Raw genomic sequence first — 22,638 nt, 5'->3', positions numbered from 1 at the left:
TGGTGTCTGAGGACGGAAGATGAAACAAGGCAGTCGAATACTTCCAGCGGGGTCTCTTGCCATGTGCACTTGAATGGGCTATTGCTCTGTGAACCGGCAGTATAAGAGCTAGAGAGTCCTCCGATCCGGAAATCTTTCAACGTTTCGAAAGCGTTTTTGGAGAGTTCTGTTTTGCTCGAAACGAAGCTAGTGAAGTCGAAACGGGTCCATCCACCATCTCCCAAAAAGTGCAGGCATAAGCAGTACTTACATGTAGGGCTGTTTCAATGGCAGGACCTCTGAACCTTCGAAGGCATTGAAAGGGTCGAATTGATAGATCCGTCTTGCCATACATGTTGCGGTTATTATGTGAGATCCCGGGAAGAAGACTCATCATGCTGTCGAGAGCGCAGCCTTTTGGGAGGCGGAGCTCTCACAACCCTATCGTCGGCAGACTTCATCAAAGCAGAAAGTAGACAATGTTATGATTCCCAACCATTGGCTGTTCAGTCTTGGTTTCGTAAGAGCGACTCGGATCTGGAGAAAGGCTGCAAGACTGCATGAGAGCAGGGGGACCGGGGCATGAGCAGCATAATTCATCAGTCTCGAGTGTTGCAAATTTAAGACTATATCTTCGGAAGTGTCACGCATTTTCGGCGGTCATTTCTGATTTGGAAGATGAAGAAAGATGTTCAAGTAGACCGCTTCGTAGCGCCAACTTTGTTCCCTCCTCCACAAACATGGCGGACATCGACGAAGACTCTACAATCAGAGCGACCCCAGACCCCACAGACACAGACCTCTCCGACGAGACGCAAGACTTCCGCTTCCTATCCACCCTCTCCCAGTAAAAATCCTCCCGCACCTCCCCACTGTCCCCACCTCCAGCTCACATCTCTCCAGACCGACAGACCACCCCACCCTCCCCCGCCGCGGCGAGAAAGACTTCGAACACCACGGCACCCTCTCCCAAACCGACACCCTCGCCGCTTCCCGCAATGCCATGCACGACGCCCTCTCCGTTTCCCGCACCCACAATCCGAAAAGCCTCATCGTCGGCCTCTACGATCCGAGCGATGACTCGACGACCATCGAGCAACCGAAAGGCCCGAATCTCAGGACGATGGGGAAGGCGGACTCGCGGGGCAGGTTGAGCTTGTTGCCGGAGGAGACGCTGTACTTGGTTGAGAGGGGGAGTCTGGATTTGAGATGGCGGGGTGAAGAGCTGGAGGGGCTGCCGTTGAGTTTGCAGGCGGCGTACGCGTATCTACTCGGGAAGCGGGGGTTGACGTTGGAGCGGTACACGGTCTATGCGGGTTTGAAGAGGAGTGGATATGTTGTGCAGAGGGGACCGGCTTGGTATCCCGAAGACTACGACGGAGACTTTATCCCGCCGAGGGAGTTGGAAAAGCCGAAGCCACTGGGGCTGTTTGCACACTTCTACAAAGCCCTCTTCGACAAGCCACTCCCGGATGCAGCTCCTTCAGGACCACTCGTCACACCGGGCTTCTACCGCAGCTACGATTCCATCTACCGGCTCATGACTCTCATACCCGCCCACGATCCGGCCGAGCCTACAGACCGTGAATCCCTCCGCTCTTCAGCCTCGATGGGCCATCCGACATCTCCTACGCACCCCCGCATCCGTCCTGCCTTCTACGTCTGGAAACCCACTTCCGAGTTCAAGAAGTCTGCCCCTCCGCCTCCTGACTTTCGGATCGCCGTCATCAATGCTCGCGAGGAGAGTTTCCCGGTCCTGGAACAGCTGGACGACTTGCTGCAGAGTGTGCCTTACGACCCCCCACCACCGGGTAGTGAGGGGCAGACGTATAGGCGTGTGAAGCATGGATGGCGGAATGTGCTATTAGCCGTTGTAGACCAGGGGGTTGTGAGCTATATGAGGATTGCGGATGCAGGGTTTGGGAAGGAGAAGGTTTATGAGACTAGAGGCAGGGGGCGTGGTGGGAAGAGAGGAGGATTCCATGGAAGGGGAAGGGGAGGCGGGAGGGGCAGAGGCAAGGGAAAATGAGCAGGAGTGGGGAAATTGTGCTCCGCAGTTCATCAGAAGACTTCTTGGGGAAGAGAGAGAAGAGTTTGAATGAAGAGTGGAGAGTTGATATACCATCGTCTATAGACGTTCGGCCCATGGGGAAGGAGGGGACGAACGCATATGCTCAGATGGGTAGTAGTCACGAAGCAGATGGCGCTCGGCTCGGCCCTGGAGAAAGCTGCTTCATGCTCGTGATTCATTGACTCCGTGACCTGGGTATAATGCAATGATCAATCGACCCTCTCGACCTTTACCAAATCTCCTGTCCTGTCACCTCTCTATGCCACCTCTTTCCGCCTCTCCCTCTTCACCATCCCTCCATCACGGGACCAAGACTTTCCATCTCGACTCTAGACATGCAAATAATCCGCCGCCATCAACAGCTCCAAGCACAACTCCGGCGGTATCTCCATGTCCGGCACGTCCTTCTCGTCCTTGTGCTTCAGATTGTAGTACAGATACTCGCAGACCTTTTCGAGCACGACGCCGCTGTTCCAAAAACGCGTAAGCCGGGCGAGATCCCTCGTAGGGGAAAACCGTAGAAGATCAAGTAGCGGAGACGGGAGAGGGGGGGACGTACTTGATCGTGCCCAGCGTGCACCGGCCCGAGATTGACTCGGCGAAGGAACCTGCGCTCACATAGACACCGTCAGTATAGCCACTCTCGCGGGGATGGAGTGGGCGTGGGCGGGCCGTGGAGCGGGGAGAGCGGAGTGTGGGGCGGGGCACGCACTGTGCGGATCCAACATCTTCTTGACGGTCCCGGCGACGCAGGCGGCGTCGCGGCTGACGATGAACTCGAAGCCGTCGTTGGATATCAGCGTCACGTAGGGCGAGGAGGAAGCGGCCATGTTGGGGTTCGAAGAAGAAGAAGAAGAAGAAGAAGAAGAGGGGACGGTGGGAGGATGATGTTCTTCGCGTCTTGGAATCTGGGGGAGCCGTGCTGACGGAACCGAGGTACTGCCGCTGGCCCTGGGTGCCAAGGCGCTAAGGAGCCGTTATCTGTCATCCTTGCGTCCGATACGAGTACGTAAAGCACGGAACGATTTTGCGAGGCGTGAATGTCTTCGTTCGAGCTCTAAGATTTCTGTAGTCATTGCAGTGGAATCAATATAGACGGCGTCAATGTAAACACGAATGCCACATTGGACATTGTCGCTTCCACCAGGCTGTGAAACGTTCAGGAGAATCTCTTGTAGCTTGGGCTGGACTGGTGGCTGTTCCCGGTCTATGTCCGTAACAGCAAAGGAGATCATCAGATAGGCGGTTGCGGTGTAGCTTTTGCTTCATTCCTTCACGTTGCTTCAGTCCCCTTTTTTGCTGCATCAGAGCCACTTCTTCAATTTCTGCAATGGGAGGTATAGTCGCGGTTGCAGAGCATGTCTACACCTGACGAGAATGAGATATCTATATGCTTAGAGGCCCTGTGAATTGGCATCTGGTGGAAGCGACAACAACAGCACCGGGCACTGTTCATAGCCCATCTCTAATAGTCTTAGGCCATGTGGAGTCAAAGCAAGAACGCCTCGTCTGATATTTAGTCGAAGACTTGGTATGCATGATGTTGGAAAGCAATGACGCCAATCTCCAGTCAGGTATGAGACCACGAGAAACGCAGCAGCGTATAGCGCCTGTAGCAAGGACGACTTGAAATAGTAGTCACCATGAGTTCTTTTGACCCTTGATCAGACTCGCAAAGGTAACTCTGCAAATACTCCGCCCACTCCATTATCCTGGAGACATTTCTGGTGCTTCTAAAATCTTTCAGCCTCCCCAAACCGGGGACCTTCGATAACGTTTGTGCCAAAATCCCACGTAATCCCAACGCCGATAGCATTGGTGGCATCATGCATGACACAAATTCATGCGGATTGTGCTTGATTGCCTTACCACTTACGTTCGCCTATCTTTAGCGACGCTGGCCTCCAGATTTATAAGAAAACCTAAGGTAACCGTGCTTGGCAAAAGAAGCGAGAGAAGCCGCTTTCCCCGATTCTTCCGATAAGATGTTTATCCGAAAGAGCATTTCTGCATGGCAATTACATGCGTCTGCATCTATGCCAAGCGTTGGAACTCCGTCAAGGAACACTCCCTCTAAGGGTTGTTACTGAGTAACACCGAGCAGTGCCCAGTGTGCAGTATCGATATCTGGGACTGTCTCAAGGAAAGCAATTGAGATAATATCCTTCGATGCATCTCAACATGCACCGAAGTGCTGTACTTATAGGACTGGCTCATGAGCAGAAGGGTCTCGCTCTCCGTTTCAGCCTTGAGCGTACTTCACAGAAGTGTGTTCGTTGGTGAGGCTATAACCATGCATACCTCTAGCGATGATCTGCCGCATGTTCTCCGGAACTAGCATAATCTTACCCAACTCACGACGCACCTCGCATGATCGTGCATGCAAAGTAGCCTAGCCGCGGTCAGCTGTAAGAAACTGGTTGAGTGAAATGGCGCAGCAAGAAGAGAGAACGCCTCGAGCCTTTCATTCTCATTTCCTGGGAATTTGTGTGATCTGTCGTACATCTTAAGCTTCCCTTCGGCGCGTACTTGTATCTCATTACACATCTTACCAGCGTTTGTTGGGGCAGTATAGAACAGGATGGCTTCGGTTGTACTTCCTTTGTGTCTTGTTGCCCTTGCAAACGTGGTTCTGGGCCAGGACTCGACGCCATCGCCGGCATCAGCGGCGCCGAGTATTTTGACAGCGTCTGGCTCTTCGTATGCAACACACATTGTGACTGTGGGAAAGGTATGCATGCTCCGGGTCTGCAAATGTGAATTTGGAGAACGCTGATAATGCTGTCACTTATAGGCGCTGAACCAATTTGACCCTGACTCATTAATAGCCAATGTGGGAGACGTGATTCGTATGACTGTTTGAAAGTAAGAGTGGTAGCTGCTGCTTATGCCAGATTCGCAGAATTCGAATTCTTCCCACCAAACCACTCCGTTGGTCGCGCGGAGTACCAACAGCCCTGCATACCGTATGAAGATACCGGGGAGAACAAAGTCGGATTTTGGTCGGGATTTTTCCCGCTTGATAAGATCCTTCCTAACGTCAGTGATACTCCGAGTGGCCATATTGCCTTGCTAAATCCGGTCAACAGCCGCCAACATGGAATCTGACCATCAACGACACTGAGCCCATCTTTCTTTATTGCGCAGCTCCTGGTTCATGCATCAACTATCAGATGGTTGGGGTTATCAATCCTGTAGGCTGATTCCGCCCAAACCTCGATATATGGGTGTGTTGACGATCAGCAGAACGACTCAGTATCGCTGGCCACGCAAAAGCAAGATGCGGCTAATGCGCAGTACATGCTAGCACCTGGAGAACCTTTCCCGTCAGAAGCGGGGGTGCCCTCGGGTGATGTCAACCCGGAAATCAATGCGAATGGTTCGACCTCTCAGCCGGCATCTACGCAGGCAACGTCTTCTACCGCTTATGCCTCGCACACGCCCGAGGCGTCTTCTCACAAATTATCGACTGGCGCCATTGTGGGTATTGTAATTGGGGGGATCGCAGTCGCGGTCCTAATCGGAGCCCTATTCTTCCTTCTTGGACGCCAAAAGACCATGCTCCAATTCATGAGGCGGAATCAGTACCAGGCACCCGGGGCACAGAATCCGCCAGGAGACCAGCCTGACATCAGATCGCCGCCGCCCCAGATGACTTCGTTTCCAATTGCTCCAGCAACACCATATTCGGGAACGCCCAACTACCACGAACCTGCTTATGACACCCCTCCATACACAAGGCACGCAGCACAAGATCCACTGGCCACTCCACAGCCTCCAGTGGCCGAGCTGCCCTCGCCTGCGGAGAAGCACATGCAAGAGTATATCAGCTCCAAGCCTCTGGAGATGGAACAACATTCACAGGAGCCTTACCAGGACAGCAGAGCGCCAACGCCGCAACCGCAGGCACAGCCACTGAACTTCTGGGGAGGGTCGAGGTCAACGAAGACACAGTATGTTACCGACAGGCTTCGAAAGGTACGCAGTAATGACTAAATGTTAATAGAACATCTGAATTGTCAGCCGAGTCGCCAAGTGTAGGGAGGAGCCCAAACATGTCCCCAAGCAGGTACCAACCTAATAGATGACAAGAGATGTTATAAGCTGATGTCTTATTCATCATGGAGTCCTGTGGCTTTTGCAAAAGGGACTTGGATAGTGGGTAGGAGGAACATGTCTTCTTGGTCCACATAATAAGTAACAATTTGTGATTCGTAACTGCTGATCAAGTCTTGCAAATCTTGCTATCTTTGTGAAAGATCGACTTTTTTGACTGGTAGAACATCGAATTCTACCAGTCTGATGCCATCGAGAATACGTAATGTATGTATTGTGTCCCGTAATCCGCCGTGAGCTCGGTGGATCGGGATCTTTCGTATGCGTGGCCCACATGGCGAGTGATGGATTCTTGAGTGATGTAATCAAGTGGTGGCAAAGGACAATGAGCCAATAAGAGTTGGGGAATTGGCATTGTGTCTTCAAGTCACTTCAAGCCTCAAGCCGCCGCCCGGACGGATAGGAGGAGCCGCGGGTTGCCTTGAAATCAAGCTAGGTAGGTAGCTTCTTTATCCAACCAAGCTTCGACGCTTAAAGTGAGTCCTGTTCCCGATAGTTTTAGGACTTTTCCGACACTGCGGATCAATTGCATCTTGCGTGGAGCAGTCTGGCCTCCTGCACACCTTCAATTCCTGCCAATTGCGCGCGATGACCGATAGACAGATGGCAGACGCGAACCCCCTGTTTCCTGAAGAAATGCTTGGCTGATCCCAGGTGGCCACGCCATGCCATGCCATGCTGCACGGCCCACAGGTGAAGGTTGAAACTTGTAATGATGCTTCCCATGCTTCCCGTGCATACATGGTGCGACATGTTCCTTGTCGCCACGAGTTTCTCATGTGCCTGTTGGAAAAAACGGTTTTGTCGTCTCAAGGAAAGTTTCGCGAGCGTCTGCAAGCCATGATGCGTCAATGTTTAGAATTCCAAATCTCTCCGGCAAATAGGACGACACAGTGCGGAGACACAGTACCGACAGTCGCCATCCCCATTGACTGAATAGCCAAAAAAGAAGAATTTCTGCACTGTTGCAGTAGATTACTGAGAAAGGTGCTGTAGGTAAAAGTGTTAAGGCTTCGTAAATGGTCCGTATGTTGTATGTTGTATGTTGTATGTTGTATGTTACAATGTTGTAAAGATGATACATGATCAAAAGCCGGGTACTGAAGAACACTTTGTTGAGTTTAAAGTAGTGGGCGAGGGGGCGTCCAGAGTGTCTAAGGGACTTACCATCTGTACATAAGGTAAGGTACTTTACTTAAAAGTAAACCCCCGTAACGCTGGTGACGCCTGGTGACGCTAAGGGGAGGTGATCCCGTTAATGGGTCCCCCCCTAGATCCCTTAGGTCCCCTATCCCCAATAATTCCCAGAAAACACTCCGCTTGCAAAAGTGAAAGTTTGGAACGAACAAGTATCGTCACTACTACCTAACATCTTGCTTCACCCTTTACCATCTTCTTCACTTCGCCATATCACTGTATCACTATTTGCTCGCGGAAAAAGAACAAAGGGACTCCAAATCATAGCTTCCACCACTTCGCGACACCTGCACCCTTTGTTTGATGACTCGGGATCGGCCGCATTTGCAGCAAACCAATCATCTCCATCCTCCTAACCCACCCACACGGACAAAAGCACACAAACATGCGAGATTGTGCTGCATCAAAACCAACCCGGTTGCGATATTGTTGAACAAGTTGCTGTCGCCCTTCGCGCCCAAACGGGCGTCACAGGAGGAATGGCCTGCTCACCGCCTTCTTCGCCCTCTCCGGCACGCCCAATGAGCGGAGTCTTCCAGGCAGCCCGGAGCCAGAGCCGGATGAGTTACAGCAGCAAACAGGGTGGAGGCAGCAGAAATTCAGACGAGGAGGGGAGACCAGCCGTCTCGGTCAAAGTCGGTATGCAGCGATGGATGACGGTAGGAGTGGTAGACCAAGCAGTGCTGACTTGGTATTGTCGTAGCTGTACGAATCCGTCCACCGCTGCGACCGAATGATCCAGGCTTCGAACTCATCCCTCAGCGCTTCCAGAGATCCATGGTTCACGACACCTCACCAAGCAGCCTAGCCATCGAGTCACCACATGGGCAAAAACTCTTCCTGTTCGATAGGGTATTCGGAGAGGATGTCTATCAAGAGGGCGTTTGGCAATACGTGAATGAAAGCGTCGATGCCTTCGTGCAGGGTTACAACGTGTCTGTCCTTGCCTACGGACAGTCCGGTTCCGGAAAGTCATACACGATGGGGACATCTGGCCCTGCTGAGCAGAGTGATCCTCGACTCATGGGTAGGTGATACCAATGTGGCGACAAACATCAGGAGATGCGGATTCGGCCAATCTTTCCTCAATGGTGCTCCGCTAATGCACGATTTGCTAGGTGTGATTCCCCGAGCCGCCAGCGCGCTGTTCGAAAAGCTTGCAGGGCCACCAACACTGCGAAGAAGCGGATCTTCTGGTCTTCGCACACCTACCCGCTATTCAATGCACTCGACCGTGGGGCTAGCAGCAATGGCAAAGGCTCAGGCACAGGCAAGCGAAGATAAGAACTGGCAGATGAAAGCTACATATGTTGAGGTTGGTTTTCGCAACTCCTGGTGAATCTAGCACTACTCAGAGGCTTTTTAGATATACAACGAGCAATTGCGAGACCTGCTAGTACCAGAATCCGTACCTCTGGCCGCACGGACGACTGTGGCTATCCGGGAGGACGTAAAAGGTCGCATTCTCCTGACCGGGCTCCGTCAGGTCAACATAAAGTCCATCGAAGATCTCCTGGCAGCTCTAAATCTGGGATCTTCGATTCGGCAGACGGACTCGACCGCTCTCAACGCCAAATCATCTCGCTCCCATGCAGTGTTTAGCATTAATCTTGTTCAGCGAAAGAACAAGGCGCACACCCCCAAAAAAGACAAGAGGCTCTCCATGCCAGTAGAAGCCATGACAGGGGCGGAAGACTGGGTTACGATTGACAGCAAGCTACATTTCGTCGATCTGGCCGGGAGTGAAAGATTGAAGAACACCGGTGCTTCAGGAGACCGTGCAAGAGAAGGGATTTCCATTAACGCAGGTCTTGCAAGTTTGGGAAAAGTGATTTCTCAGCTTTCAACCCGACACTCTGGCACCCATATATCATACCGCGACTCCAAGCTTACCCGAGTACTGCAGGATTCTCTTGGTGGTAACGCAATTACATACTTGATCGCCTGCGTGACACCAGCGGAATTCCACTTGAGCGAAACCTTAAACACCGTGCACTACGCACAACGGGCCAGGAACATCCAGAGCAAACCCCAGATTCAGCAAACCTCGGACGAGAGCGAAAAACAAGCTGTTATTGACCGTCTCAGAGCAGAAGTCTCATTCCTTCGTGATCAAATCAGTCATTCTGACCGTCGGATGAGTGCGCCTCATGAGCGAGTCGAGCGGCAGAACGAGAGGGAGTTAGAGCTCGAGAGCCATCTTCTCGATGTCCAGGAGAATTACACTGCCCTCAGCCATCGACATGCGAAGCTCATCTCGGAGATCACCAAAGCAAGGGACAACGAATCTGGAGAGACGCCGACGCTCACAGAAGCAATTGGAGACTCCGCAGTCGAGAGACTGAAGCGCTCAAATTCATTCGCAGAAGCAGTGGAGCAAGTTGTACTTGAATATGAGAAGACTATCCAAAGCTTGGAGACGTCGCTTTCGAACACCAGATCTTCCTTGGCCACCACGGAGAGTACCTTGCTCGAGAAAGAAAACAAGTGCGCCTATGTTGAAAGTGTGAACCAGCAAATTCAGACTCGACTGCACAAGCTAATGGAGCGGGATGCTAACAATGAGCAATACCTGCACAACCTAGAGGCTAAGCTCGACGGTCAAAGCTCCGGTGACGAAAAGTCTGCAGCACTTGTGATGGAATTGCGTAAAGAAATTGCCCGGATCCGTGAAAACGAGTCTCAATGTGAGGATTACATAGCTACCTTGGAGGAGCGGCTCGCCGAGGCGGACCAAGACATGGAGCTCAAGCAGCGTGAGTTGGATCGACTTGAACATGTCATTGAACGCCAAAGGAGCCTTGGGAAGCTAGATAACCTGCTGTACGAGTTTGATCATCTTCACACTAACGGTAACTCGAATGAAAATCAGGCTCCAAGCAAACCTCTGACCAACGGCGTGGCAAAGTCAGCCGCAATGTCCACTCTTCAAGAAGCGGCAAACATCGCAATCCCAGAATCAGACGAGGAGGAGGAGACTGGGTTCTCACTGGGGAAGCAAAGCTCGCAGCTACCAAATGGATTTCAGGCAACCCGGACCGTTAGCACGGCAAGAGCCAGTCCCGCTTCTCATTTAGATACGGAGCAACAAGGTCTTGCGCAAGCCAGGTCCAACGTCGTAGCAGACAAGCTCCAAGATGTCACCCAAGAGCTCTTCGATCTTCGGATTCAGCATGAGTCAACCGTGAGCGACTTCGAGATGATATCTGCAAAGTACGATGAAGCATTACGTACACTCGCAGAAATGCAAGATGCCGTCGATGAAGCTCGTCACCCGGCTGCAGCAGAATCAGTCGCATCCCCAATATCTACACGACCAACGTCTTTTTTAGGAGACGCGAGGGTGAATGGGCTAAAAGATGGGGGACAACTACCATCCTCGCGATCTCTGTCATCGGAATTGTCCTTAGCTGGGGATTCAAGCACTTCCGTGGAGCCGTCAGCGGACGGCAGTCCCCTCAGGAAGATTACTCCTGGGGGTTGGAGCCGAATCTCACCTCGTGAAGAGTCTTTGATGCAAGAAGTGGACGAATTGAAGAGGGCCCACATTGAGAAAGATGAAGGCTTAAAAACCTTGCACGGCAGATACTCCGAATTGCAAGAGCTACATGTCGAAACGCTGGACGTCGTTGAAGAACTCAAGGCAGAAGTTCAGAAAGCAAAGATGAACAACCCACAATCGCCGACCTCGTCTGTGATTAGGCGAAAATCCAGCCAAAACGTCATGACGATAGACCGTGCTCACCGTTCGTTCGCATCGCTCAGAAACATCGCCGCTGACAATCTTGACGACAAGCCTGATACGATGCAGAGCTTTGAGATCAATCTTAATACAGCAATGCATGAGCTCCATCAACGGTCAGAACGGGTACAGCTTCTCGAAGCCGAGCTAGCAACTCTGAAAAGGGAAATGGATGCAAAGGCGACAATGATATCTGGCCTCACACGAGAGCGCACTAGCATGAAGACATCGTCACCCATCGACATGTCCGTGGTATCTACCTTACACGAACAGTTGTTGCAGAACGATACTCAGATGAGGATGCTGCAGGAAAGACATTCGAATCGAGAGCAGGAGTTGGTCGGCGAAATCGAGTCACTAACGAGGTCCTTGGAACACGCCGAATCGGCCAAATCAGCTATGCCAGGATATTTCCCCGAGACTCCAGCTACGACTATCGAGTCGAATGACAAGCAGCTTGGCCACAACATGCAGCCAACGCAAGACGTCGCGAGACTGCAGGACGAGGTCTCCCAGTGGCAGCAGAAGCACAGAACAGCCGTCGACTCTATGCAAGCTTCCGAGAAGAGGCTGATATCCACTATCACCGACCTGGAAAGCACCTTGGCCAGTGTCGAGATGATGCGTAAACAAGCTGAGGAGAAGGCTCGGGAGTCCGAATCTATCTCGGCTAATGCGGCAGATGAGAAAACTGACCATGTCCAAATTATCAACACTTTGATCAAAGAGATTGACGGGCAAAAGGCAACCATTGATTTACACGTGGATAGAATTGCGAGACTCGAGGAACTACAAGCAACAGCTCGTGAGCAGGTTGACACGGCAGCACGCTTCAGAAGCGACAACGAAAAGGAACTTGACTCGCATCGTCAACATATTTCGATGCTCGAGCGGCAGGTCGAAGAGCATCAGTCCACTGTTGAGTTTCACAAGCATGGTCTGAAATCTTTGCATGACTCACATTCACGCGAATTGGATGGTTTGCGCTCAAACATCGGGGAGCATGCCGCAGTAAAAGCAGAGTTGGACCGTAATTTCCAAGAAATGCAGGGTGTATATACGGCCCAAGTTACCCGGCTCGAGACAGAAGTTATCGACTTGAGGACTCAGCTAGAAAAGGCTAATAGCAACCTTGCAGACGAGCTTCGGCTGTCAAAAGCAAAGTGTGATGAGATGGACCGACAGCGCAATCAGCTTCAGAAAGAGGTCCAGACTCTCAAATCTGAGATCGCAGCAGCCGGGAAGTCGAACGAAACCAACATCGCCGAGCTGGAAACGTTCAAATCCAAGAACGAGAGATTGGAAATCATCAACGATGAATTAGAAGAGCAGATCAAAAACGCCTTCGACCAACAGCAAGCCAGTACCAGTAGGCTGTCTATGTTGACCAACAACCAACCTCAGATCAGCATTCTCGAGAAGCAATTGGAAGCCTCCCAGATCCAAGTCGAGCAGCTACAGGTATGTCGGTCTCCAAACCATCCTCCTTTGCACGTTATTGACTCTAGCAAAGACACAAATGCGGGAACTCCACCAGCAAACGCTCGAACGCTCCCTCTCAAACTCCAACATCCGCAAGAGTGGCTCCGTCGCCACCCTTCCGTCACCCCCACCGGCCATCCCGCTTCCCCCACTACCCAACTCCGTCACTTCCCCCACATCCGCCACCTTCTCCCACCACTCGCCCAGCACTCAGACAGCCGACCTAATCTCCCAACACAATGTCCACCTGGAAGAAAAAGACGCCCATATCAAACAAATGGAAAAGCATCTCTTTGCGGAAAAACAACTCACGGCCACCCTCGAAGAAGCCCTTGTCGATCTCGAGTTCCAAACGAATAAGAGCAAGCTTGATATGGAAGCTTGGAAGAAGAAGACGTGGGCGTTGGAGGATGAGAACAAAGACCTGAAGAAGGAGAGGAGTGGGGCGCGCTATAGCGTCCAGGCGGTGGAGGAGGAGAGGGACAAGAGGAAGGAGGCGGAGAGGGCGAGGGAGAAGTTGGAGGAGAGAATGAGGGCCGTGGAGGGAAAGAGGAAGAAGAAGGGAGGGGGGTTCAATTGCTTCTAGAGCTCTCCTCCTCTCCTCATCCAGCACGGAGACAGATCTTTTGCTGTCCACCTCCCGGGGTCCCATCCGCGCTAACCTCGCATTGCCCGTTACGATTTTCCGAAGTTCCGACGTTATTTTTTCTTCTTCTTCTTCTACTGTCCATACTTTCACCAACGCGCTCGGAGATATACCCCCCCCCCTTTCCGTTTACCTTGTACCTATACTCTCAGTCATCTCGCCCTCCATGGCGCATATCGAGGCCGGTCGGTCATAGATTTTTTTCCCCTTCTTGCCGGGCGTTTTTTCGTTCGGAGAGGCTATCTATCTATCTATCTATCTATCCATCCATCTTCAAGGCCGTGGGCACAACATTTCTATCCTTTCCGGGCGTCTGATGTATGCTTGCTTGCTTGCTTGCTTGCTTGGTCGGTCGGTGCTTCCGACCTCTGATGTCTGAAGCTTGGCTCGTCTCGCTTTCTTGCAGTCTACTTAGAGAGTTAAACCGGTGGCGTTTTTGGCTGCGTCGCTTCATGGGGATGAATGAATGGGTCGATGCGGTTGCTTGAGGGATGGATGAGGAGTGGGATGGGATGGATGGATTGTTCTTCTTCTGCTCGGGGGTCGCTCGACTCGTTTTGATGGGTCTGACGGGCTGAGGATGGATGATTCGGCTGGTGATAGTTGGCGATTAGAGAGGGGGCTTTGTGGAGGTGGGATGGATGGTAGATGTGGATGGGGCGGATCGATCAATCAATCAGTCTGTCAATCATTTTGTAGAAGAGTGGATGTTGACAAATGTGGATGTGCAAGACGGAGAGTCAGCTTGTGACTTGATTCCTCACTCTCTCAGCAAGGTTGTAGCGTAATATGTACACCTGTCCCGACAAGGGTGGACATTAGAAGCAAGAAGTATCGAAGCGAAATAGGCTCTGCCCTCCATAATAATCTCACGAATCCCTCCTGCAAGCACGAGTCATACATAGCCAGATGAAAAATCCTTCTTCTCTCCCTCTCCCAGTTCTCACAAATACATTGCCCAAAGACTGATTAGTCACCCCCTAGATAGCAACCACGTTCCCTTGGTACCTCGACCCGCCGCTCGTGATATCCACGGTACCCGTCTTGTTAAGCGTCTGGCCGTTGATGGGCCGACTGGCGGTCAAAATCTGCTGGCCCATCATGGCGGGAGAATTGAACGTGATCGCACTCTTGCTAAGGAATGACGGCGCGTCCATGGACGTGCTATACCCGCCGGAGCTGAGATAAATGGTCGCTGGCTCGGAGAGGAATGGCACGACGTAGACGTTGTCCGCAATACTCGAGGCGTTCTCGGGTAAAGGCCAGGCGTTGTCTAGATAGGTGTCATTGGTGGGGATGTTGTTGACGGGCTGGGGACGGTAGAAGAAGAAGACGTCTTCTTCGTCTGCTGTGACGGTTACGTTGGTCTCGCCGGCTTTGTATGTGTTGATGAAGAAGGTGGACATCTTGAGGAAAGCGCTGTGGTCGAGGTTGCCGTAATAGTCGGCTTTGCTCGGCAGCATGAGTTCAGCCTCGGGGGTACTGTCCGCGGGGCCGATGTAGTGAGATTCGCCAAAGTCATTCCAAGAGATGACTTCGATGTAGTCGGGCTTTAGCTTCAACAGCTCTACCCAGCGGTCGATGTAGATGTTGGAGTCTTGCGCGTTCAGCCAATTGGTGTCACTGGCGAGACGCTTGAAGAACCATGGGGCTACGCCTGCCATCCAGGGCTTGCCGCTGGAGTCGCGCGCGTCGGCGAAGGTTTGGTCGACGGCAGCTTCTTCAGAGGCGGAGAGGGCAGGATGGATCCAGGTGAAGAGGCCTGTGCCACGGTCGGGGAGCGAGGCCTCGTATGCGCCGTCCTGACCGAGGGAGCCGGGGAGGAAGTTGACGCCAATGTTTTGTATGTTTAACTGGTCGATGACGTCGGTTTGCCAGTTCCAACCTGGGGGGTTGACTTCGAAGGAGCTGAGGAAGATGTTGCCGGCTCCGTCTTTGAGCTGGGCAGGACTGTTGGCGTAGAAGCTTGTGATGTTGACGACCTGGGCTACGTCGTACATGGTGGTGGTGTCGATTGTGAGGAAGAGCTTGAAGCCTAGAGTTGAGGCGGTGTGGTAGAGGATGTCGAGGTTGGTGGCGAAAAGGGCAGCATTGTCTGTGTAGTCAACGGCGAAGGCGTCGAAGCCGGCGGCCTTGGCCATGTTGATGTCTGTGCTATAGTCTGGATTTGGGTTTCCGTTCAGACCTGGGGGTGCGAATTGAATCATGTAGTGGGCGAAGACCATGGGGGTGGTCGCTCGCTTGGACAGGTGGGTGTGGGCGTGAGTGTGAGTGTGATGGAGACATGATATTGAGGTTGCGAGGGTGGTGAGGAGGACGGCGTAGACGGCTGCCAATGCTGATGGATACATTGTATGGTAGCCCTTATTGAATCGGATGAAGAGATGTTATGATAGGTACTCGAAGAGTAGCGAGATGCAGGAGCCGAGTTTATGGAACAAAGGAGTGTATTTGTTTCGACCAGCGAGTGGTATCAACTGAAAAGAGCAAATTTTGGTAAGGACCGTGAGTGAAAGACTGAAGAGTCTTGGAAAGAATTGGGGTTAAATATGAAGAAATGAAGGAGAGGTTTGAGAGAGAGAGAAAGAAAGAGAAAGATAAAAGATAAAAAGATAAAAGAAGGAGTGGGGCCTTCAAACAACCTTGCCGCCATAGAATTGCAGGTGACTGCAGCTGAGAATTGTGAAAGGATGCACAGGAGTGCAAATCCCCTTATTGTTTCAAAACGCCCTGTCCTTTTGTTCTTAGCGCCACCGGTGCCTGCATCTTGGAAATTATTCCCAGATTTCATGCAGGGGAAACTGCTCGGTTACCAATCAAGTTTCAATCTTAGCCCCCGCCTTGGCACGTCATCGTCCGGGAACCTACTTTACTTTACCTACGGTACTAAGTAAGATTACCTCGGATGCTTGCTAGTTGCTAATGTACTAAGATAACGAGTATTGAAACTCTAACGTCGATTGCAAGACGAAGCAAAAAAGGTGAAAGCAATTTCACACTTGGCATATCACCCACATACATCCAATGGAACGCAAGGCAAAGAAGCAACAAGACCCGAAAATTCCACCCAACAAAGCAAACAACATCGTCTTCTTCCACCCCGACCTCGGTATTGGTGGTGCCGAACGCCTCGTCATCGATGCAGCAACCGGTCTCCAAAAGCTAGGTCACAAGATCACTATCTTTACATCCTACCGAGACCCCAATCACTGCTTTGACGAAGCTCGAGATGGCACGCTCGACGTTCGCGTGCGTGGAGACTGGCTCATCCCTGCTACAATCCTTGGTCGCTTCAAAATCCTATGTTCTATTCTAAGACAAATTCATCTATTAGTGGCCATCACCTGGAGCGGCGAACTGACCAAGCTGAACCCAACGGCGTTTTTTATAGATCAGTTGTCGGCGGGCATACCCTTCCTGCGATGGTTCTGGGAGGATCAGAAGATTTTGTTCTATTGCCATTTTCCGGATTTGCTGCTGGTGCAGGGGAGGAAGACCTGGTATACAAGGATATGGCGGATAGGATTCGATTGGTGGGAAGGCTGGGGGATAAGAGGGGCTGACAGGGTGATAGTCAATAGTGGCTTTACAAAAGGAGTGGTGGAAAGTATATGGGAGGGTTTGGGTGGTGAGAGAGGCGTTGGGGTTATCTACCCTTGCGTTGATACCAAAGGAAATGAAAAGGTCGAAGGAGACAGCAAGCCGCTATGGAAAGACAAGAAGGTGCTGTTAAGTATCAATCGATTCGAGCGAAAGAAAGATGTCGGTCTCGCAATCAAAGCATTCGCCGGCCTGGAACCACAGGATCGAGAAGGTGTAAGATTGGTCATTGCAGGTATGTCCAACATCTCATATGATTCCTCCCCTTTGCGTGACTGTATCTCAATCTATACCAGGAGGCTACGATCCCCAAGTTCGCGAAAACGTCCTCTACCACCACTCCCTCGAAACCCTCGCCACCTCCCTCTCCCTCACCCACGCCACCACCAAAACCCTCGTCTCCGCCCTCTCCATCCCTCCCTCCATCTCCATCCTCTTCCTCCTCTCCGTCCCTTCCTCTTTAAAATCCTCCCTCCTAAACTCCGCTCGTCTCCTCATTTACACCCCTTCAAACGAGCACTTCGGCATCGTGCCTCTGGAAGCAATGCTGGCGGGCGTTCCGGTCCTGGCGGCAAACAGCGGTGGGCCGTTGGAGACGGTTCTGGATCCGGAAACGGGGTGGTTGCGCGATGTGGACAAGGTGGAGCAGTGGACGGATATCATGAAGAAGGTTTTGGGCGAGATGTCGGAAGAGCAGTTGCGGCAGATGGGCGTGAACGGGAAAAGGAGGGTCAGGGAAGAGTTTTCGGAGACGAAGATGGCGAAGCGGTTGGATGAGGAGATTGAGGCGATGGTGAAGGGGAGGAGGGTCTTGGCTACCGAGCTGGCCGATGTGGCGCTGAGTATCCCGATTTTGGCGGGGTGTTTGTTCACGATCGGGGCGGTGATACGGGCGGCTTACAGCACGCGGTGTATCACTATGCTGGAGACGTCGTTGGGCTCGCTGCTCATAGCCGTGGCTTTTGCGGGCATCGTCGGGGTTATTTATAAATTACAAACGCACGAGTCTGCGTTTCGATGACAATAATAAACACGGCCAGAAGTCATTCTTAGCAACCAGCATCCGATATCCCCAACATCACCCCCTGACCCACAACGGTCGGACTCAATCAAATCTCTGCGCTTTCTCCACCTCCCATTCCGACACAATCGTCACTTACCAATCCCGAATGACAGGGGATCCTTCGAACCGACGAGTCTAGTCTCATCATCCTCATCATCATCATCATCATCCTCCTAGCACTCAGATGTACCCTATACTATATAATAGCAGTCCTCACGCTCCGCTCCCTTCCCTTCCCTCCTCGGCACGCCACCCCGCGCCCCACCACCTAACAACCGACGCCCTTCTCGGGGGACAGCGTTTTGGCGGATGCTACTATTATAAAGCTTCTTCGGCTCCGTAAGCCTGCCGGCTGTGCATTGTGGCTTTGCGGCACTGGTGCAGAGGGAGCCGGTCGGGCGTTTGTGCGGATTTTTGGGATCGCGGGTTTGGTCGGCTGGTGGGGTTGGCTTTTTGAGGGTGAGGTGGGCCGGCGAGTGGGGGTGAGGTTGGCTGGCGAGTGAGGTGAGGTTTTGCGGGGGCATTTTTTCTCTCGGCCGGTGGGGGCGGGGGGGAGGGGGAGGCGATCGTGTTTGTTGGGGGGACTGGGGAGGAGGGAGGGAAGGGAGGGGGGATGGGATGGATGGATGGATGGACGGGAAAGAAATGCATTGCGGGCGTTTGTGGACGTGATGGCTTCTTCCAGGTCCCCGCAGGCCTTCTCAGCCCATGGGTAGGGTTGTACGTCCGAGACGGAGTGCGACTCACGGGTGCTATGATATGTCTCCTATAACCGGTGTTGAAAAACTCCCTCTCAAATGCTGACCGACACATACTGCGTGAGACATCGCGGTCGGTAGGAATCTCCACCGTCCATCTCGAGGATCTGTGAGAGATTGCTGCGGGACGATGCGCCAAGAATGGCTTTCGACGATGTTCCCCTGAGCTCAGCGTTTGAGAGCGGCCGCGCGTGCGAGTCGGAGGCGAGGATTTCGTGGGTGGGGTACCGGGACTTGATCAGCCTGTGGGTGTCTTTTGCGGTCTTCATTATGCGCCTCGAGAGACCACGGTGTGTATCTCGTCAGTGTCTTTGAGCTTAGGTTGGCTCCTCTTATCGAGAGGGTCTCCACGGTGTTCTTCTGTCCTTCTGTATAGTGGGGTAGAGGGCTGTCTGCCCGTATGCATCTTTCGCCTTAAGATCAGCTCCGTAGTGCAACAGCGTGGCAGTCATGATCGAGCCCTGAAATGCCTGGTGCAATACTGGCTCTCCCTTGCCAGGAAAAAGCTCGGTCCAGCCATTTTTCGTGATTGCGTTCACATTGGCTCCTTCCCTTTGAAGTAAAGTAACAATTTCATAATGATCACAGTCAACAGCTCGGAAGAGAGGTGTTTCGTCGTTCTCGTTCCTCGCTTCAGGTTTGGGTTGTATTCCAGGAGAAGCTGCAGTATAATATCATACCCCCTTGCGGCCGCTAGAGAGAGACCCGCTTCTATCCTTTTCATACTTGTCTCCGATTTCTTTTCTCTCGTCAGCAAAGTTTTCACCACATCATAGTGTTTCTTTCGCAATCGCCCATTCTAGCGCTGTCCATCCATTGTAGAGGGTGGACATCATTTCTAGCCCTGTACGTAGGAGGACAGAAGCCACTGGTCCATGTCCGCTGAGAACCGCGACTGGGAATGCTGTTTGTATGGCACGACGACAACTATCAATGGACAGATCCATTTTCTCTAATGGTAATAGGATGATATACGCATGCCCGTTGCGTGCAGCCCACCATAGCGGAGATCGTGCATACGGTATTCATCACTTGAAAGCACCAGAGTTGGATCACGATCAAGAAGTGGATAGGCCAAGCGCACAATTTCAAAACGTGAGGCTACCATCAAGCTGGTCATCCCGTGGGGACTGTGGGACCACTGATCATGGTCAACTAATTAGACGTGAAACCGTGGCCGGAATTTGGCTTCTGGCGGCTCAGAGAGCGTCGGTGCTTTTTCCAGGCTTTCGATGTCGTCGCTGGGTTGCAGGGACTCGAAACGACGAGTCCACTTCGAGGCTTTGGAGTCAGCATTCTCTCCTAGAGAAGATTCGTGAAACGTGACGCATATTCTGAAAGTAAAATGCTCTTGAAAGACGCCAGAAAATCCAATTGTCTTGTCTCCGTTCAATGTAGGTTGAGTCGATAGGAGCAGCCGCAAAATTGCTTCGCCCCTCTGTCAAGGGCAAGGTATGAGTACGCGATCAACAAGTCAGCGTGTTCGATAAGCTATGCTGTTCCCATATCTACAACTAGTCCCTTTCCTTGTTGTTGCCAAGTAATTTCAAAGGCAACCGACGTAGCCTCCTATCATTGAACAGCAACCCAAAGATGGGCACGAAAGTCAACACCATCAGGCCGAGCGTGATGGACGGATAGAGCCAGAACGATCGTGACAGGACCAGGTGAGTGCCGACAGCTTCTGGTTCGCCGTTCGTTGTTTGTATGAGATTAGAATTGAATATCTCCTAAAAGGACCAATCGTTCAGCTCTGTGGAACATGGTAGTCAAGATCGCATTCTAGGAGTCAAACTTACAGCGACCAAGCTGGCTGGTAGGTAGATAAGTGCAATATAGGTAAGTACCTTGACCGTGTGCGAATCGTTTTGCGACTTGCCGATCAGAACGGAAATGAGCTCGTTGTCCGCTTTGGCGGCAATGGCTATCTCGCGCATGGCGTCGCTGTTTTTGTTCAGGGCTTCGTTGCTTTTGACTATCATATTCTCATTCCTATAATTTAGGATCTGAGATAGCTACACAAGCAAAGTATTAGACTCATAGCTATGGAATGGAACGGTGATGGCCGCACCAGAGTAGCAATTCCTTCCGTATGCTCTTGTATGGCCTCGATGCCTCGCTTGTGGGTTTTGATTCGAGAGATGTACGATCCAAGCTCGGCGTTATCTTCCCCGGACTCCAGCATGCCCCGAGAGCACAGATCCTGCCAGTGCGTCTGACATCTGAGGGCTATTTCGAGGCAGCAGTCTAGTACCTCTTTGCATTTGACAAGCCTTCGACGAAGCCGCTGGAGCTTTTGACTATCGGCGAAGGCAACCAAGTAATCGCATTCGCTGTACACGTCGACATCGACAAACAGTGCCTTTTCCTCCTAAAGTCAGATTAGTTTGCAAAGGACAATCATTGGTTCCCAGGGCCGCAAACGAACCAAGACCCTCAATTCGGCATCGAGATAGCAGATATAGTCACGCCATTCTTGTTCGGCTAAGGCAAAAGCACATCGGTGAATATCCTTAGGAGATCTTTCCTGGTTTCCCGAAGAGAGTGAGGTCCGAAGTTCATCGGAAAAATCGTCAGGTGCCTGCACGAAGATCCATTTGGACGTTTTTCTGACATCGTCAAAGCGTTGATAGACGGCCGTCTGGCGGAGCGAGAACGGATAGCCGCTCTTTCTCCCATGCCTTGCTGGGTATCGAAGTAGATAGCATAATTCTGAGATCACCAAGGTAAGCTTGTTGATACTATGTAAAGTATCAGGCAAGGTAGATACCATAACAATTGTGATCTTCTTGACCGGCCTGCGCCGAAACGTGGACTCTTCTGTCGCAGGTAGCAAAATGCTCATCGCAGTCCGAGGTCTTGAAAGCAAAAGAGGAAACATGATCGTTGAATTCTGGAAAAGCATTGCAACTATCGAGGATTTTGCCGAAGGTGTCTTCCGTGATCAGGAGACGACCCCAAGAATATTCTTGCCGTAGGAATCTGTAGTTCAAGGTTGGTCAGGCACATCGATCTGTGCGACTTAGATGCGAAGGGATCGCACATGAAAACATCGACGTCTGCGTCTCTGATATTCTGAGCGAAGGTCAGTCACTGATCGATCTTTCCTGACTTGTTCAGAGGTCGGCGCCAAAGTGGACTCACCGCTAGAATCTCTTTAAAGGCGGTGATGTTTTCTTCGTCATGACCAAGGTAACTAATAAGCGAGAGGATCAGAGCTGGAAAGCATTGTGGTTTAATAGTAGAGACCCAACAGGACTGGAATTTATGAAAAAGCCGCAATCCAAACGGGGCGGCGATCGGGGCCAAGCATAGTCATTTAGGGGGCAGCTTGCATAGAGGAAGAGAAGGAGAAGTTTTAGCAGTGGTGTATCAAGTTCCCCTCGGTCAGTATCGCAACTGTGTAGGTGATTGAGAAGACAGAAAGCACGGGCGGGACAAGGTCTGCATACGTATGTGGCGCACGGCCGAGCCAAACCTCGACATTCGACTGCCGTTCGTCGGGAGAAAAGATCTCTCGATCTTCGACCTTGAGCCTCATTTGAGCAATATCAATCAAGTTTCTATTGCTTCAGGATAATTACATAACCCTCCCGGACCTATATTGAAGAAATGCTGGTTAAGGTCCCCATGCACTGCCTTGGAGTGACTGCCGATCTCAGCGCCCCGCTACAGTGATTGATGCTGATGCAGACATGCAGCACCGGCCTCGCAGACCGGTCCACGCTAATCAGGTTTGCTTTGCGCCTGTTCGTTCTTTTGGAACAAGTCAACCGTCAGTAGCTCCCATACTCTCCTTGACATTTGTCTGAGTTCGGCTTTATAACGTACTTGGGTAAGCTTCCGAGGCACTGAAAGCTTGAAGCTGTCATCCACGTCCTGCCGTGAAATAGGTCGGTTAGAATGGGGCACTGGAAGTTCCCTCGCAAGGACCAGGAGCCACGCACCTTGATTGAAAAGTTTCCGACCCCGAATAAAGCTTTC

General features: G+C 51.8%; 6 protein-coding genes across 6 annotated transcripts; 3 read left to right on the top strand and 3 right to left on the bottom strand.

Annotated features, from left to right (window-relative positions):
* Positions 1 to 719: 719 nt before the first annotated feature.
* Positions 720 to 2,008, top strand: HO133_007075 (uncharacterized protein; the record flags this gene model as incomplete). Its single annotated transcript, XM_037297970.1, has 2 exons — positions 720 to 826; positions 883 to 2,008. 2 exons carry the CDS (start codon positions 720 to 722, stop codon positions 2,006 to 2,008), a joined length of 1,233 nt encoding a protein of 410 aa, XP_037156605.1.
* A 371-nt stretch (positions 2,009 to 2,379) lies between these two features.
* Positions 2,380 to 2,880, bottom strand: HO133_007074 (uncharacterized protein; the record flags this gene model as incomplete). The annotated part of the gene is made up of 3 exons (XM_037297969.1): positions 2,380 to 2,518; positions 2,610 to 2,658; positions 2,763 to 2,880. 3 exons carry the CDS (start codon positions 2,878 to 2,880, stop codon positions 2,380 to 2,382), a joined length of 306 nt encoding a protein of 101 aa, XP_037156604.1.
* A 1,751-nt stretch (positions 2,881 to 4,631) lies between these two features.
* HO133_007073 (uncharacterized protein) lies at positions 4,632 to 13,173 on the top strand (the record flags this gene model as incomplete). Its single annotated transcript, XM_037297968.1, has 11 exons — positions 4,632 to 4,781; positions 4,845 to 4,899; positions 4,953 to 5,089; positions 5,140 to 5,244; positions 5,297 to 6,003; positions 6,057 to 6,119; positions 7,740 to 8,002; positions 8,067 to 8,390; positions 8,482 to 8,678; positions 8,730 to 12,566; positions 12,619 to 13,173. The coding sequence occupies 11 exons, from the start codon at positions 4,632 to 4,634 to the stop codon at positions 13,171 to 13,173; spliced, it is 6,393 nt and encodes a 2,130-aa protein (XP_037156603.1).
* A 1,040-nt stretch (positions 13,174 to 14,213) lies between these two features.
* HO133_007072 (uncharacterized protein) lies at positions 14,214 to 15,458 on the bottom strand (the record flags this gene model as incomplete). Its single annotated transcript, XM_037297967.1, has 1 exon — positions 14,214 to 15,458. One exon carries the CDS (start codon positions 15,456 to 15,458, stop codon positions 14,214 to 14,216), a length of 1,245 nt encoding a protein of 414 aa, XP_037156602.1.
* A 799-nt stretch (positions 15,459 to 16,257) lies between these two features.
* On the top strand, positions 16,258 to 17,854 carry HO133_007071 (uncharacterized protein; the record flags this gene model as incomplete). Its single annotated transcript, XM_037297966.1, has 2 exons — positions 16,258 to 17,068; positions 17,130 to 17,854. 2 exons carry the CDS (start codon positions 16,258 to 16,260, stop codon positions 17,852 to 17,854), a joined length of 1,536 nt encoding a protein of 511 aa, XP_037156601.1.
* A 2,314-nt stretch (positions 17,855 to 20,168) lies between these two features.
* HO133_007070 (uncharacterized protein) lies at positions 20,169 to 22,195 on the bottom strand (the record flags this gene model as incomplete). Its single annotated transcript, XM_037297965.1, has 8 exons — positions 20,169 to 20,384; positions 20,454 to 20,669; positions 20,726 to 21,025; positions 21,083 to 21,366; positions 21,425 to 21,636; positions 21,698 to 21,729; positions 21,799 to 21,850; positions 22,107 to 22,195. The coding sequence occupies 8 exons, from the start codon at positions 22,193 to 22,195 to the stop codon at positions 20,169 to 20,171; spliced, it is 1,401 nt and encodes a 466-aa protein (XP_037156600.1).
* Between the last annotated feature and the right edge of the window lie 443 nt (positions 22,196 to 22,638).

The sequence above is a fragment of the Letharia lupina genome (genome assembly GCF_014066315.1).
Source record: "Letharia lupina isolate WasteWater1 chromosome Unknown contig_3, whole genome shotgun sequence".
NCBI lineage: Eukaryota > Fungi > Ascomycota > Lecanoromycetes > Lecanorales > Parmeliaceae > Letharia > Letharia lupina.
The sequence above is the reverse complement of the archived record's forward strand: the minus strand, read 5'-3'. Positions and strand labels throughout refer to the sequence as shown.